The sequence below is a fragment of the Heliangelus exortis genome, chromosome 3 (genome assembly GCF_036169615.1).
Source record: "Heliangelus exortis chromosome 3, bHelExo1.hap1, whole genome shotgun sequence".
Taxonomy (NCBI): Eukaryota; Metazoa; Chordata; class Aves; order Apodiformes; family Trochilidae; genus Heliangelus; species Heliangelus exortis.
In genome coordinates, this window is record NC_092424.1 from 85,701,791 (window position 1) to 85,718,724 (window position 16,934).

The 16,934-nt window shown below is 40.4% G+C and overlaps 1 protein-coding gene across 1 annotated transcript in view; it reads left to right on the forward strand.

Annotated features, from left to right (window-relative positions):
- The window catches only part of OGFRL1 (opioid growth factor receptor like 1), a 79,098-nt gene that overhangs the window by 27,305 nt on the left and 34,859 nt on the right, over positions 1-16,934 (forward strand). Inside the window, exon 3 of the mRNA XM_071741604.1 lies at positions 1,683-1,861. Within this exon, the coding sequence (XP_071597705.1) occupies positions 1,859-1,861 (3 nt within the window). The 5' untranslated portion in view covers positions 1,683-1,858. The remainder of the gene's footprint in view (positions 1-1,682; positions 1,862-16,934) is intronic.

Here is a 16,934-nt window from a genome sequence, read left to right on the forward strand (position 1 = left end):
CTCTTGTAAAACATTGAAGTGACTTCTGCAAACTGCACTTAGCCTGGGAAACTTTGAATGAGAAATAGGAGGTGTCTATAAAGTCTCTGGTTCTTGTGGGACTTTGAAGCTAGCATTGCCTCCAGCAGGGGCTAGGCCTATATGACCTGCTGAGATGTATTCACAGCTGGATTGTTCTATGATTTACTCCTTTTTCTCAATCTGAAATTGTAACTCAGTGACTTTCTTTCTGCAGTTCATGCTTTTGTTTCTACTGCTGGATTCAATGGGTGAGCCAGCACAGGACTATTCTGTTGCTTTCAGGATTACCTGGCACTCTGGCTTGGCTACTTGATTAAAGGACAGGGATTGCCATCTTCCACTGTGTGTTGTAGAGACATTCAACCCATGGTCTCAGTCAATGTGTAAAATTGGTGGAATTTTTATAAGAAATGTCTCTTCTGAGCTCAGAATTATCACAGATTGAATTGCTGCTGACCAGAGAGCTGATTTACTCATGACAAGCAGCTTGAGAAGGAACCCTCTTAATTCTTGCAGTTTTTGCCTTCTTTACTATTGCAGTTCATGTTATTTTGTAGCAGATTGTAAAGTGAAGGTGATGTGTACCTTCAGATTTATTTCAACTTTCCATGCTCCTGAAAAGCTCCAAGCTTTCTTATGAATGGTAAAGTGGGGCATGCAATTACATAGGCATAGTCCCCCTCTGTCTCCTTCTTACAGCTGTAGTTCTTTGCCTTGACCAAAGGGATACCCAAAAGTTATTTATATGACTGCAAGAACTGGGCTTTGAGATATGGGTCCTGATTTCCAGAAGCAGTGGAATGAGATGCAAGTAGTGGGAGAGGAGAAAATAGTAGATAACTTTGGTCCAGCAGAAACATACTTGATGACCAAAGGAAAGCTGTTTCTTCTGACAGATACACTGAGCTATAAATTGTCTTCATATAATGGTGAGCAAAGTACCAGTTTTGGGGCAGCCTTTCTAGGGATTAAGCTCTCAGATAAAGCTCTTCTACTTTTTTAATAGTAAATTAACTTTTCTTAAAGTAGGTTGCTGTGTTTTATTCAGATGATTCAGGTCCCCAGTCACTTGCTTATGTTTTATGCACATTCTCTGACTTTTTTTAAGTAACAAGTACTAATAATATTGTCCCAAAGTGTTTCTTATGTTGTACTAATACATGTTTAAGTGGAATTTTTTCTCCTCTGAGGATTTTGTCTTTTGTTCTACATAAGCAAAATTTTGTTATGTATTATTATATTCTTGTTTGGGTTTTATTTTTTTTCCTTTCTACCCAGAGGTGGCATATTTAGGGAAATGGAATGCTTAATCCATTTCTGAGAGGAACGTATCAAGACTGCTGTTAACACTCATCTGTTTTTATGTAACTGAACTCTTAAATTTACCAAGCCATGTCTTTAAAAGTATTGTTTTTCCTTACCATATTCGAAGGTGCCCCAAAACCATGGTAACTAGAAATAAGCCAGATATTTTAGGCGTTCCCCTAAGCCAGCACTCTAGGATTTTGCTTTTAAATTGTGCTAAAGGTTTCCTGTCTTTTGGAAGAACAACATTTCCTGCTTTTACTTGTGGAGTACAAATGCAAATTTTCTGCTTGATAATTTTTTTTTCTTGTTTATATGTACATTCATTAAAATGGTGAATTCTCTCTTTTCCACAGGCACAACTTCAAGAGATTTATGAGTACTTTGGAGTGAACTGGTGGGAAGCCTTGCAATACCACAGTGGCAATAGCAGTGCCTGTCCTCTGGAGATGCTGACGCTCAGCTTCTTGTGAACTTCCTTCTTACCCCTCCCAACTTGGCCACAAAGGACTTAACATTGATTTGGATTCATATGGTATAAACCAGTCAGGGAGCTGGGGTTTTTCCCTCCCTTTACTTGACATCTGCATGTTTCCAGCAGTCGATGAAGAAGTCTGTACAAGGTCTGCTGGCATTTGGTCTGTTCTAAGAGCTCTGAGTGACAGGTACTGTAAACATCCTACACTCTCAGCTGTGGAAACTAAGAAAGCTGGGAGAAGGCTGTTTACTCTCTCTGCCTTAGAAATCATCTGGAGGACAAGGATGGAGTATCGTGAGCTCTTTGTTGATTGTATTTCTGACAACCTGTATTTCATATTTTACATTGTGATGTCAGTAAGCAAATAATAGCATTATATCATGTCATCAGTGTCTTGTGTTTTGACTGAGGTCAGAAGGGCCTTACACTATGTTTTAGCTGCACTGTTGGGTTATGGGAAACTTAAGTAGCTGCAGTAATACATTACAGTATTTCCATCCTTAAGCAGCTTCTAAAACAGACCTGTCCCACTGTTTGTTTATAGATGGTGATACATACAAGTTATGGTGTAGAGGTCCTCAGGTTGACACATCAATTGTGTATTTAATCAAAATAATCCTTAAATGTTTGGTTCTTTGTTTCCAAGATTCACTCACTGGTTAGGATCAAAGGTCGGTAGGGGACTTCAAATAACTGTTTCTTTTCAAAGAAATTCAGAAATTTGAAAACTAGTTAACTCCATCTCTAAATTAATTGACTTAAAGATACAAAAGTAATTACCTTATGTTTTTCAGTTGCTGTTCCCTGCTTCTTGCCTCCCCCCCCCTAGACTGTATGGATCTTTTTACTTGCCCTGGCAATCTTCCTCTTCCTGCATGTGTTTCTTTCATTCTGGTTTCTGTCAGCCAAGTAGAGTTTCTAATTTTAAATGCAGAATAAACTGAAAAAAAAATTTTTTAAATCTGGTACTCCACTGGCATGGTCTAAATCTTCATGTACAACAGCTTTTCTTAAGCAGTGACTTTGGCAGACAGAATATTTTCCTCTTTTTTTTTTTTTTATATTTATGAGAGAGAATACCTTTTGTGCTATCTTAACAAATTGCTCATAATACGGTTTCATTCAAAGATCACCTTTTAGCTCCTTTTGCAATAGCATTCTTACATCTTCAGATCCTTTTGCTTCAGCTTTTTACCAAAGGCACTTAACTGTGAAATCTTTGATATAAGGGCTGTTCTAAGAGTTTAAGTATCAGGGTCTGGAAAGTGATGGGAGTCTAGACAACAGGAGAATGGTGAAAGATCATGAAAGGATTTGACGTAGTGCTTATACAAAAAAGAATTCAAACTGTTAGGCAGAACTAAAAAAAAGTGAATTATTTCAAGCAGTAATTATTTTTCTGGCTTGCCTTACTTTTGCCAGAAAGGAACTGGAATCACAGGGCCCATTAGAGTGCTGTACTTAAGGAGTAAGGCTGTGAGTAAAAAGAAGGTTGAGATCTGGCTGTGCAGTAACCGAGACCAGTGCTTCAGGTTTGGAGTTTTGACTCATGTTTCATGGAGTAGTTCCTAAAATAAGCAGAGTTTGCCTTTTAGAATGATTGTTTGAAGGAGGCAATAGCTGTTCATACTAGTCAAACGATAGAGGGTAGCATTTCCTAATACACAGGGTTCCCTTAGCAGGGAGATACTGCTGAGCGTGATGGAGCACACAGTTAGATCCTCCACTGTGTGATAATAGGGATTGCAGGATATGCTGTTGAGGAAAAACAACCTCCTGAAAGGAGGTAACACCCTGAAATTGTGTTGTAGTTTTGGTTTGGTTTACATATTATTCTTATTTAGATTCGATTTAGGTTTGGAATAATTCTGTGTCAACTGAAAAAATTCTCTATATTTAGCATAGCTTATTTGTGCATTTAATAGTGAAATTCCATCTTCAGTTTCATCAGTGTAGATTGAGACTCCTGGAGGCTTTTTCATCTGTTTTTCCTTGGCCATGCTTTCCTGCCCTTTTGCTTGTGCTGACATTGTTTGTTTAAACTGTGAGCTAATTCAGTGGCTTGACCTCACTAAAAGCTAAATAAGCAAAACAGCTTTTATGTGGATCAGCTGTGCTGTGGCCTAAAATGCTACTGAAAATGCTAGTTCCTTCAAATATTGCCACTTTTCTGAAGAGCTAGAACAGTTTTATTCTAAAGAGGTTATGAAATTCTAAAGCAATTAAATGTTGACACTATAGGGTTTTGTTTCTTTTTGTATTTTATTTTGATGATAAATTCTTCTGTTAATGGAGTTTGAATGCATTACCAAAAATGCCCCTAAATAAATCAATATAAAATTGTTCTAATTAAACTTTTTAATTTCTTGAATGCCAGTCATGTTTCTCTTTGAAAGATTGGTTTGTAAAGTCTAATAACTGACTTGTGTTGGTCACAGGGAGCAACCAGTAATTTTACTATCTCCAGAATTTAAAATGTAAAGGTATCCTCTGATGTACTTGCAGCATACTGAGCACTGTACAAATTGCATTATTTCTTTATCACAGAGGGGTTTTTTTCCCCCAGGTATCACTTGAGAAGAGAAAGGCAAATGTTATGTCCTTTTCTTTTGTTAGTCTCAGACTTCAAAGAGTTTAGGATTCTTTACAGTCTATCAGTTAAATGTAGAGCTCTCCAGTTGTGAAAAAACCAAAGGGCTATTTCAAAACCCTGTTACCAGTAATGAGCTTTGGATTTGGTCCATGGAGAGAGAATCTGAATAGCTACCACAGGAAGTCATCACTGGGAAATGGCTGGTTGCAGGCATGGCCCCTTTTGTAAAATTTTCTTCCAGGGTGGTTTTGCCAGGCTGCAAAAGTGACTTGCTCTGTGTGATTCTTGGCATCACCTGGGACAATAGAATTCTTGCATGTTAAAGTCAACGTGCTGCTCTGATTGTTTTTATTATTTTATTCTTTCTATGAGAAAAAGGAGCATAGTTCTTATTATCGTGTTTTCTTATTTCTAAGCTTAACGTTAAGTATTATGATTTTTTTCCATCAAAACTCTTAACGAGGAGGTGAAGCAGAAATTATTTTTTTTTTAAGCTGCATTTTTTATTACATTGTCCTTCTAGGTAACTGTCTAACATCCAGTTTTGGTCATATACAGAGGGACTGTGGGAAGAAAGAATGTGTGGGAGTCCTTGGGCAGAGATGTCGCTTGTTTGGTGATTACAGTGACCTCAAGGTTTACAAGGGAAATTTCAGAAAAATGTTAGATATAAGTTCCAGACAGCTGCTAGTGAGGGACAGGAGAGGTAAAGAGGAAGAGAGATATCTGACTTGTGGCCCAAAGGGGGAAAAGTAATATACTGTTTTAAGCATAAACACTTTCTTTATTATACAGTGAATGAGAGCAGCAATTGTCCTTGAGGCTTGGGTTCTTTTTCACACAGTAAACCTCACTCTCACTGATTCTAGTTCAGACCAGGAGAATTTAAAGGTACATGAGAAGCTATTGTGCTGTTAACACATATTTGAATTGAAGAGGAAAAAAAGGCCTTTGAATGAAAGAAAGGGAAAAAAATGCATCATAGGGACTTCAGTCATAGCTGCCCCTGAAAGGAGCCAATTCTAGAATTGAATTTTCTGTATCTGATATTAAAGATGAAAATATGTAAAAGTCCTTCTAGAAAATGCAAACAAGTGTAGAATATCTGAAATACAAATATTATGCATTCACATACAAGCAGATTTTAAAGCTTAAAAATACATTGACTTAAATTCTGAGCAAGCACTTTTTTTTTTTATTCAAACTTCCTTCAAAATTAGGTTCTCTTTTAAAAAGACGTGTTGTGTAATCTGATTCTCTTAAAAACCATTTAATCAAACAGAATGCAAAAGCTGAAGCTTCTTTTATTCTTTTATGAAACTTCTGGTTCTTGTGAGCTCTGGGCTCCGTCCAAGACCTACTCTGCTACAGTTAGACGATATTTTTTTTTTTTTTTTTCCCTTTGGTTTTAAGGGTGTTAGAAATAATTAAATGGAAATATTCTCTTGTAGCAACCACTATAGAATAAGCAAACTTCAACTAAGTGTTGCAGTCTGTAACTACAAAATACCTCGGAAGAGAAGCTGAGGGCTTGCTCATTTGAAATAGTGTAATATAATAGCTAAATTACACCTTATTTAACTCTCCAAAGGGAGTGTGTGGTTGTGTCATTTAAGCCTTAGCTTTGCAACACTGACTCCACTGCACAAGAGGATCCAGTCTTGTTCCTGCTGTGGTTAACAGGTTTTTTTTTTTGTTGTTGTTGTTCAGCTGTTAAAATAAATACAGCAGAAAGGTGGGCTCTAATCCTGGCTTTGGACAATTGCACTGTACTTCAGTTTCTCCTTTGTGAAATATGATGCTTTCTCTGCTAATGCAGAACCCCGTGTTGTTTAGGAGTGTCTCTTTTTCCAGTGAAGCACATTTCCCAAATTGTCCCATCACAAGCTGGTTTGTCTTCGTTGTGCTCCAGCCTTTCACAATGAGTTAGATTGCACTGCTCACTTGTACTGCCTGGTGAGTGGAAAGATGTGCTCATTACAAGACCTAATGCAGGGTTATCATAAAGACTTCTATAAAAGCTCTTTTGCTTCTGTTGTGATGCCATCCTCCCACGTGTGCCAAGCAGGCATACAGCACCCATTCTAGTGGTGTTTTAAGTGTGTGCTTAAAGGGCATCCCACAGTTTGTACAGTCATGCCCAGGTGGCTGAGAAAGAGCAGCCCAGCTATGGCAGCACAGAAGTCAGCTCCAAGCCAAGCTCGCCCCACTTTCTGAGAGCTTGGGTATATTCTTAGGCTGTGGGAGTGTCCAGCCAACCCTGTTTCATTACTTTCATCAGCAGAAATACACTGAGCATCACCACCAACTAGGGATTTCAGGGCTTCACATAATTTGAAGGCTGCCTTTCTCCAGTTGTTTCTGTGTAGCCTAAAGCACCTGCTGGCTCAGGTGTTCTGAAAAAGTGCTCCTAAAATAACTCTGCTCTGATGAGCAAGGAATAGGTTGGTGTTGACAAATGAAACTGTTCAAGTGTCTACAAAATCCATGTTCTGTTCCCTGGATAGAAATAGATGGCTCTGTATGTGAATTTCATATGTAGTTGAATTTTGTACAACTTGAGTAGCTTGCAAACAGTTTTGGTAAGGATGGTGAGAGACCACTACAGTAGTGTGCTTAGTTCACAGAGTACAGAGGAAATGTGCACAGTGTGTTGGTTTTTTTTCTTGGCAGTGACCATACTCACTGCACTGGTATTAACAGAGCTGCTAATTAAGATCTTTCAGCTTAAATATGTGCAATTGATGAAATGCTACAATATGCTTTGTGCTGCCTGCATGGAAGAGCAAATCAAATCTAAATTGAAATAGATCGTGTTTTATTGCCTTGGGCTAATTGTGCGTAGCATACAGCCTTCAGATCCAGAGGTGACAAAACCAGTTGTCTCTCTTGCCACTCAGAATAGATGTCTGCCATAGCATATAGGTTTGCAAGAACAGGAGTGATGAAAACTTGTCTGCTCTTTGCTGAAAAGTCCTGACACTCACGAAACGTCCACTCGTGTTCATGGCTAGAAGTCTGGGGACCTTGGCCCTTCTGATGACCATTGCAGTGCCTTCCATCTGACCCTGGGAAAGAGCTTTCTGGGTATTTGTCCCTTACTTTCCCCCTTGAAAGTGAAAATATTCAGCTGTCTTTTGTGATCAGTCTTGCTGGAGTTTTCATGCTCTGAAAGCCTCAGCAAGTATCCAGGCTGAGGGGTGCTTGGTGATACTACACCTTGGAAGATAAGCACTACTGCTTAACAAAGACCTGTTTTCTGATACTTCCAGTAGCAGATTTTACTCTGACAGTGTGTTTTCACCTGTACTTAATGTTTTTCTCTCCTGCAGAGATGTGTGTGTGTTAGCCCAAGCGTTCTTCAGTGGGGCCTTGCTGCTCTTTAACTTGAATTTCAGTCAAAGCAATGTCAACTCACCATGTAGTATGACTTAGGATAGGAAAGGAGCAGGACTGAAACTTGGAGGACAAAAGAAATGGAATGGAAAATATCTGGAAAAGATTAGGTAAATTAAGATTAAGGGAATTTTAAGAAAAGATTAATGGAAAATATTTTTCTATGAACTTGCTGAGCTCTTCCAAGTGGAGGAGAAAAAGGATGAAAAATGAAGAATATAAAAGACAAATTGAAGCTGGTGTCTGAACTGTCAGTTCAGGAAACTCTGGAAACAAACTGAGTGGAAAGCTTTCCTCTGAAGTCCCTGTGGAATTTTGAAAGACAAATTTGAATGGAGAACAGCATGGATTTATGTCTTTATATGCAGGAACAGAATAATTATTGGCAGCCAGAAAAGAAACTCCAGATTCTTGGCAGAAAAAGAAAGCCTGCTCGAAGACTTTTACTGGGTTGATTCAAGGTCTTCCAGGGACAAATCTGAGATTTTGTATATGTAAAATAGAACAAAATTATGAAAATGTAGACATGGGAAATGAAAAATGTTCGCATAGGCTTGAAAATACATCTAGCTATATTTGGGTTTTTCAGTATTTTTGCAGGCTGGAATGATGTCTGAATATATGCCAAAGGCATTGTTTGTAGCAAGTAAGGTAGTTACCTATAAAGGAATATATATAGAAGTTCCTGCTTCAGATTCTGGTCTGTCACTTAATTTCAAAAGCAAGACTTATTTTGAATATTTTAACAAAAATGCAATTTGTGTTTCTCATTTTTAATCTGAAATGAGAGGGAAGGTAAACTCTTGATGTCATGTTCTCCCAGTTTGAAAAATCTATGTGACATTTAGTCATAGTGTCGCATATGAACTTGGACATAAAGGTCACAATTATTTTTTTTTATTTCTGTGGGATGTTTGTTTTTTTGTTTGTTTGTTTTTTAGTAGAGGATCTGTTCTTTTGCTCTATTTGATACTACTAAAATCATTAGGATGCTGGGCTAGTTTAACTCCCCAGCCTTCCTTTCTCTGTAATCTGTATTTGTGTCTAGTGAAGATGGGGAAGTAAGGATTTTATTTCAATCCATTTGAGTCAAGACTCCTATGCTGTGCAAAGATTTCTGGTGAGGCCTTCACAGGCTTTTTCGTGTTGCTGGTTTAATACCATTCGCTGGTTCTGTGGGGATGTGAGGGAGTGAGTCACAGACTGTGTGCTTTCAGGCTTGTAAAAACCAAGATCCTAGTAGGTGCAACTTGGGGGCCTCTGTGTCCTTAAGCCCTTCTCTTCCAGCTTCTCTGATGAACTTGAAATAAACCCCAGAGGTCTGTCCAGTTTTTTTTTCTCTTCAATTTAACCTGAAAGAAGGATGAATACACAGAGCTGTCACCATTAGGGCTAGTTCACATGGCTTAGCAGTGTAAGGTGGGTTTTAATGTCTGTGCTTCTGAAGAGAATTTCATCTGAGACAGAAAAGGATATGAGCAAGAGAAGAGAGATTCACTTTTTCAAGCAGAACACTGGGTTTTTTGTTACCTGGTTCCTGGGACTTGCCTGTACATAGACCTTTTTCTGCACAGCTCTGCCCAACACTTCAGTGACTAGAATGGGAGCTTCCAAAACTAATTTTATTTTTTCATCATCCATTCCATTTGAAATGTACACCCTGCTTTCATTATAGTAGAGTTTTTAGGCATAAACAAGTTTTGACAATTTGTTGAAAATTGAACGCTTAAATGGAAATATTCTTTACTTTGAATGAACTTCTGAGACAGATGCTTGGATCCAGACTGTGACTTAAGCATGAACAGTGAGAGCAAACCTGCAGCAGACACTGGGACTGGAGAGGAGGAGACTGAAGTACATCTCTCTCATCTACAGTTGAAAAAAATTAAAGCAGGTGCTGAAATCCTGATAACTTTAGCAAAAACAAAACAGAGAACCAACTTGCATGTGCATCCTCAGCAGCCTGGTCTTCCATATTTTGGCCACCTTCACTGTTGATGGAACAGGCAGTTATCTTACACTCTTAAGACCTTTACATGTAGCCTGCTCAGGACTGTATTTTCCAAATTAAGTTGTCTTAATCTCTCATTTCTTAAGTACAGAAGGATCCAGTTATGTTTGGGATATAATTTTCTTGTGGGGAAGGGAGGTGGAGGAAAAGGAATCAATAACGAGCTGATCATCCACAGAGAAGAGAGAAGAGATTAATTTTTTTAAAGGTCAAACATAGTCCCTGCTGTTGCAGACAGTCCTGTAGAGATCAATATTTAGCAGACAGGGCTTATTCCTTTCTGAGATGGTTCCTTGCCTTTCTGTGGCATCTCCTGCTCCATGTCCCTCTCTCTTGCCTGTCTGCTCCATGGAGTTTGCCTGATTGCACTGAGTAGTATTGTGTACCAACTCTCAGCTGCTGTCTCCCACATCTTGCATTCATGTCACCCATTTCAGAGAAAATGGGCTGAGAAGAAGGTGGCTGACCTGGGAAGTTCAAGAGGAGTAAATCAGTATGGTTACCTGGAGACAGACCTAGAAACAGGGCTGCAAAAAGATTTAGCAGAAAAATCATAGGATCATCATAGAATCATAGAATTGGCTGGGTTGGAAGGGACCTCAGAGATCATCAAGTCCAACCCTTGATCCACTACCGCTGCAGTTACCAGACCATGGCACTGAGTGCCACATCCAGTCTCTTTTTAAATATCTCCAGGGATGGAGAATCCACCACTTCCCTGGGCAGCCCATTCCAATGCTTGATCACCCTCTCCGTAAAGAAATTCTTTCTAATGTCCAACCTAAACCTCCCCCGGCACAACTTGAGACCGTGCCCTCTTGTCTTGCTGAGTGTTGCCTGGGAAAAGAGACCGACCCCCCCCTGGCTACACCCTCCTTTCAGGGAGTTGTAGAGAGTGATGAGGTCTCCTCTGAGCCTCCTCTTCTCCTGACTGAACAGCCCCAGTTCCCTCAGCCTCTCTTCATAGGGTCTGTGCTCGAGTCCTTTCACCAGCCTGGTTGCCCTCCTTTGGACCTGCTCCAGGACCTCAATCTCCTTCCTGAACTGAGGGGCCCAGAACTGGACACAGGACTCGAAGTGTGGCCTCACCAGCGCTGAGTACAGGGGCAGAATCCCTTCCCTGGACCTGCTGGCCACGCTGTTCCTGATACAGGCCAGGATGTCATTGGCCTTCTTGGCTACCTGGGCACACTGCTGGCTCATGTTCAGCTTCCTGTCAATCCAGACTCCCAGGTCCCTCTCTGCCTGGCTGCTCTCAGCCACTCTCTGCCCAGCCTGGAGCTCCCCATGGGGTTGTTGGGGCCAAAGTGCAGGACCCGGCACTTGGCCTTGTTGAACCTCATCCCGTTGGAATCAGCCCAACTCTCCAGTCTGTCCAGGTCCCTCTGCAGAGCCCTCCTGCCTTCCAGCTGATCCACACTCCCCCCCAGCTTAGTGTCATCTGCAAATTTGCTGATGATGGACTCAATCCCCTCATCTAAATCATCAATAAAGATATTAAACACAACTGGGCCCAACACTGATCCCTGGGGGACACCCCTGGTGACCGGCCGCCAACTGGATGTAGCCCCGTTCAGCACCACTCTCTGGGCCTGGCCCTCCAGCCAGTTCCTAACCCAGCACAGAGTGTTCCTGTCCAAGCTGCGGGCTGACAGCTTTTTCAGGAGAATGCTGAGGGAGATGGTGTCAAAGGCCTTGCTGAAATCCAGGTAGACCACATCCACAGCCTTCCCCTCATCCACCAGGCGGGTCACCCGATCATAAAAGGAGATCAGGTTGGTCAGACAGGACCTGCCCTTCCTAAACCCGTGCTGGCTGGGTCTGATCCCTTGCCCATCCTGCAGGTGCTGTGTGATTACACTGAGGATGATCTGTTCCATAACCCTGCCAGGCACTGAGGTCAGGCTGACAGGCCTGGAGTTTCCTGGGTTGACCTGAAACCTTAGGACATCTAGAGTAGAGAGGAGTCTTGGGAAAAAATGAGAAGAGCAAACCAGGGTAAGATGAGAATTTTCTACTTGATGTAAAACCTCAGCAGCTGAGGAGATGGCATGAAATCCCACAGAAGAGGGCGTAAAATGCAAAAGGTGGGCAATGTGTGTGTATACAATCAAATAGCAGCAAGATGTGAGACTGCTCTGCTAGTGTGAGCTTGTGAGAGAGAAACTGGAGTTACTGTACCAGGGAAGCACAGTGTATGTTTTTTGGAGACCTTTATCTGGAAATAACTATCTTGTGGGGGACAGTTTATTTATTTCATGTTTTAATTTTTCTGAAATTTAATATAACTTTTCTCTGCATGATTGGATACAAAAGTCATTATGCCAGGGAGCTGTGGATGGCTTCACTTTCTACTGTTCTTAAAAAAAAGATCAGGCAAAGCTTTTTAATTTGCATTAGAAGAATGCCTGCTGTACTGGCTTGTCCATCACTGCAGCATTTCATTTGTCTGCCAGGCTTTCTCTCTGTATCCAATTGCACTGAACAACGTGGGCATGCTGATTTCTGTTTGCAACACAGGAGTTTCAGTGGACAGATATTACATTATTCTAATCACCTTTATGACATTAAGGGGAAAAAAACAAAACAGTTCTGATTGTGTGCATGGTGTCTGCTCAGACACAACTTCTGTTGCAGGCAGTGGCAGAGCATGGTTGACTCAGGCTCAGCACTCTGGTCTTACTGCATCTTACAACACAAGTACTGATTTTTTTGAGTTATTTTTTATTTTTAATGGTAACTGTGCAGAGGTGGTTTTTTGACTCCCTAAGTGCTTTTTCAGGAGCTCTAAGCTCTTGCACAGAATAAACAATCAAATGATTCTGATGAGTGCTCTACTTGGTGATACTGAGAGTGGTGACACTGAGGAACTGACCAGCTCTGCTGACAAAAGCTGTGAGCTTGGGACACTTGTAGCAGGGTGGTTAGAAAACCAGACTAACCTTTTGCTATGTTAAGGCAGCTATAGAATCAGTAAAATGAGCATTTGCAACTCAAGAAAATACGGAATTTCAAAGTGGCTACTGTATCAACCCAGACTTGCTGTAGGATATCTAAATTAAGCAATAAGGTTTCTGTTGTGGCAACTCTTAGGACAGACTTTGCAACACATACAAATTCCTTCCGTGCCACTTTTTTTTTTCAGGGGCAAGTTGTGGGCATTCAGACCCTTTGAGATAAGTTACTGAGGCACTAAATCAGCAGAACATATCCTTAAGTGCTTTGTTGATGAAGGGGAGACATAAGCTCTTAATTATCTGTGCTGAACAGGGAGCTGGGATGCTCCTTGAGTATCTTTTAAAACCCTTAGAAGCTAGCTGTGCCCTGAAATGAAAGGCCTAGAAGAAGCTGCTGCCTTAGCCTCTAGCTGTACTTGTCTTCTGTGAATGTTCTCACTAACCTTCAAGTAAATGGTACTTCACATCTGACTCTTCATGGGAATTTTGCCTACCCTGAAGAACAAGCATAATGCTGTATTCAGCTTTAGCTGGAGCACTTTTGATAATTGTCCATTTTATCCAAATGCTACTGCTGAGTGTGGGATTATTAAATAATCGGAAAGACAAATGGGGGATGAAGCCAGGAGGGGAACTGACTTTGTCTTTTATATGTTCACATCTGTAGCATAACCAGGCACTGGGAGATACTTCAGACCTATCAGTGCAATGAGCACTTTGGAGTTCTCTGCAGAAAAAAAAAGACCCAAACTCCCCCATTCCCTCCTCAAAGCAGCAGGCAATCACAGCTGTTCTCAAGGAGGTTTGTGTCAGCAGATCTTATACAACTGTGCTCAGAAAGTTTGTGTCAGCAGCCATAAAAGCTGGGCCGTCAGCATTTCTGTTTTATTCCATACACAAAATGCATATTACTGAACAATTATGCCAAAGGCAGGGAATATTTCTTGATAGTGCAACTTGGAAGTAGCATCTTCCTGTGGGTGCAATCCGTGTCACATGCTACAGAAATCTGTGTGGGTTTAGATGCAAATCCTTGTTGCTGATACTTACTGTAATATTGTGTAGGAGGCCAAGTCATCTGCTATTACATCATGGCCAAGGTGGTCTTGGTCTGACCCAAAGTCCGTGGAATTTGGTGACTTCTTGGTACTTCTAACAAGCTTCCAAGCATGCCCCAAAAGAGCATATTGGTTAAGAAGGACACTTGGTGATGCTTAGGTTTTTGGCTTCCAAAGAGAATACATAAAATGCACACTGGTTTCAGTGTGCAGTTGGAATCTACCTGTTCTAAAAGGCAGGACAGAGAGCTGGGATAAATTTTGAATACAAGCTGATTTACTGCTTAGATATATATTTATTGCTCTTTCTCCATTAAGAAAGTTGTTTTCATTCCTCCTTTGTCAGAGGTCACAGTTCAGAACAAATATTTTATTAAATAACATAGAGAAATAGAATTGGGTTTTCATTTAACTTTTTATTGAGTGGGCCCCACTTTTCTGTCCTGTAAGTAGGCAATGATTTGTTGCACAGTCTTAATCTCTGCTTACTAGCAAGTACAAGTTCTTTACTAAACAAACAAACAAAAAGCCTCAAGCAAAAAAATCATACTTTGAGTAGCTAAGAAAGCAGGAGAAGAGCATAAAATCCTCAGAAACTTGTAGTGGATTTGATCTCTGTACAGGAGCTTGACTAACTAATACAGACCTATGTTTGTACATGGAGACTCTGGTGATTAGGGTGGAATCATAGAATCATAGAATTGGCTGGGTTGGAAGGGACCTCAGAGATCATCAAGTCCAACCCTTGATCCACTACCGCTGCAGTTACCAGACCATGGCACTGAGTGCCACATCCAGTCTCTTTCTCCAGGGATGGAGAATCCACCACTTCCCAGAGCAGCCCATTCCAATGCTTGATCACCCTCTCAGTAAAGAAATTCTTTCTAATATCTAACCTAAACTTCCCCTGGCACAACTTAAGACCATGCCCTCTTGTCTTGTTAGTTGCTGTGATGTTGAGGTTCTCCTTGCCTACTTGTTGGCTGGTATGGATTTGCTGCTGGAGGTTACCACTGCCAGCCACTCACCTGGCACAGCAGATTTTACAAGGCTTTTTCTTTTTAAGCAGCCCTTGGTGGTATGTGCAATAGATCTGGATGCCTGTGCAAGGCTAAGGTGTACTCAGAAGTCTGCTGCCAGGCCACTGGTGCCAGGTGCTAACCTCCAGCCAGGGTGGGAGAGCCATCAACATAACAAATTTTTAAAAAATAAATCCAAACACTGCCAACAGCAACAACGTCTGTGCCAGCTGCTCTGCATCAGGCATTTGACCAAAGCTGAAGCCAGACTTAAAGGAAGAAAGTATCTACTTAAGAGCTGATCCTACATCCTACAAAAGGATGCAAGTTAGACTAAATGTTCTTATGGAGTTTCCCTTTCCCTCTCCCTTTCTCTTTCTCTTTTCTCCTTTCGTAAGTCTGAGAAATTTTCCATGCATTTCAATGAGAAGTGTAGAGGACCTTTCACTCTGTCTTTCAGGGCAGTGTTGATCTCTTTATGTGCTTTTTGAAGAGAGGCATATGGATGTTACAGCTTTGTCTGACCAGAGTAACCAAGCCTTTGTGCTTGCAGTTCATTCCAGAACATCTTCTGCATCTTTTCCTTACCCATAAATGCCACCTCGTTGGGCATTTGTTGGGGTGATACTGTACTGTTTTGGCAGATGTTGTGAGGAAGAGAATGATGTTACTTTTTCTGAGATTAGTAACAGAACAACAGATTTTGTGGTGATGTTTTTATAAGGGAATGACCCAAATATTAATTCTTAGCCATATATGCAGGCACCATCCTGTTCATCTCTCAGAATGAAAACAAATACTCTGAGGACTCACTGCAGATGTTTCTGTGTAAGCTAAAGCATCTTCAGAATACCATGCCCTCTTGAATACCTCCCCATCACCTAGAGACTGAGTAGATAGTAATGTCCAGTGTTTATCTGTTTTTTCGAAACCTCCTTTACAACAGTAACTAAACACCTCTGATGCACGGAGGACACCATATACCTCCTCTCATGTAGGTTCCCAGTCTGTCACTGCCCAAGTATATGGGTAGGTACCACAGTGTTTTCATTACCCTCCTCATCTGTCTGCCTACCTTCCTGCAAGGTTTATCTAGAAGCTAAGATGTACTCCCCTTTGCTTAAAAATATCCATTAAGTAGGTGAAACTGGAGGAGAGAAGCTCCTGAGAGTTTGTAATCCTGTAATCTTTCAATAATTTGAATAATTTTATTCACTCATGAAAATAGATATTTTTCAACTTTTTCTCTTTGAGAATCAGATGGTAAAACCTAACAAATTAGGCCTGAAAGGACTGAAGAACCCTTTTAGTTGCCTATGAGGGAGTAAAGGACAGGGATGAGTTGTATCACTTGAAAAGCAGTCAGTTTCCTCTCTGTCCAGCCAACCTTAGTATCTTCAAAAACATTATTTCCTGATACAGACCTTAAAAGATTTTTTTTTCAACTTTAGCCTTTTAAACTATTACAATTAATCCCAGTGGAAATATTTATCTTGCTGTCATAATTATTTTTTGGTGTATATTTATATGATTATCTAGCTATTTCCTTTAATTCTTTTCCCTTTGGGCCAAATAAATTTAGTTTTTGTCATCCTACTTTCAAAGTTGTATTTTTAAATGATAAAGCAGTGTTAAATATAGTTGAAAGCAGATGACAATGTGTCTGAGATTGCACAGTAATTTAGGTTTTTGGAGACAATAGCGTCCATTTTACTAAAACCAATAAACCAATAATATTAATTAGTCCCTTGTTGGAAGTTTTGGAACATTTGAAATAGTAACTGTCTTTTAAAAATAATTTGCTTTGTGTTACTGCCATATTAATGCCTCTTGTCAATTCTCCATCCTGCTTTAATACAAATTACAGTAAGAACTTGAATGTTTAGTTTTTAAACACTGATTTTTTCCTTGTTAAAATACTGTGAAATAGCTTGGAAATTCTTGTAACATCTGACATGGAACTTCATGGTGCCTGGTGGAAAGTTTTGCCTGTTTCTTCACATCCTGCCTAGGTAATATTAATGCTATTCATTCTTTAGCAAGTGGGACTGTGAAGAAGTTTTATCTGTCTTTTTCAGGGGGAAACTTGGGGTGGG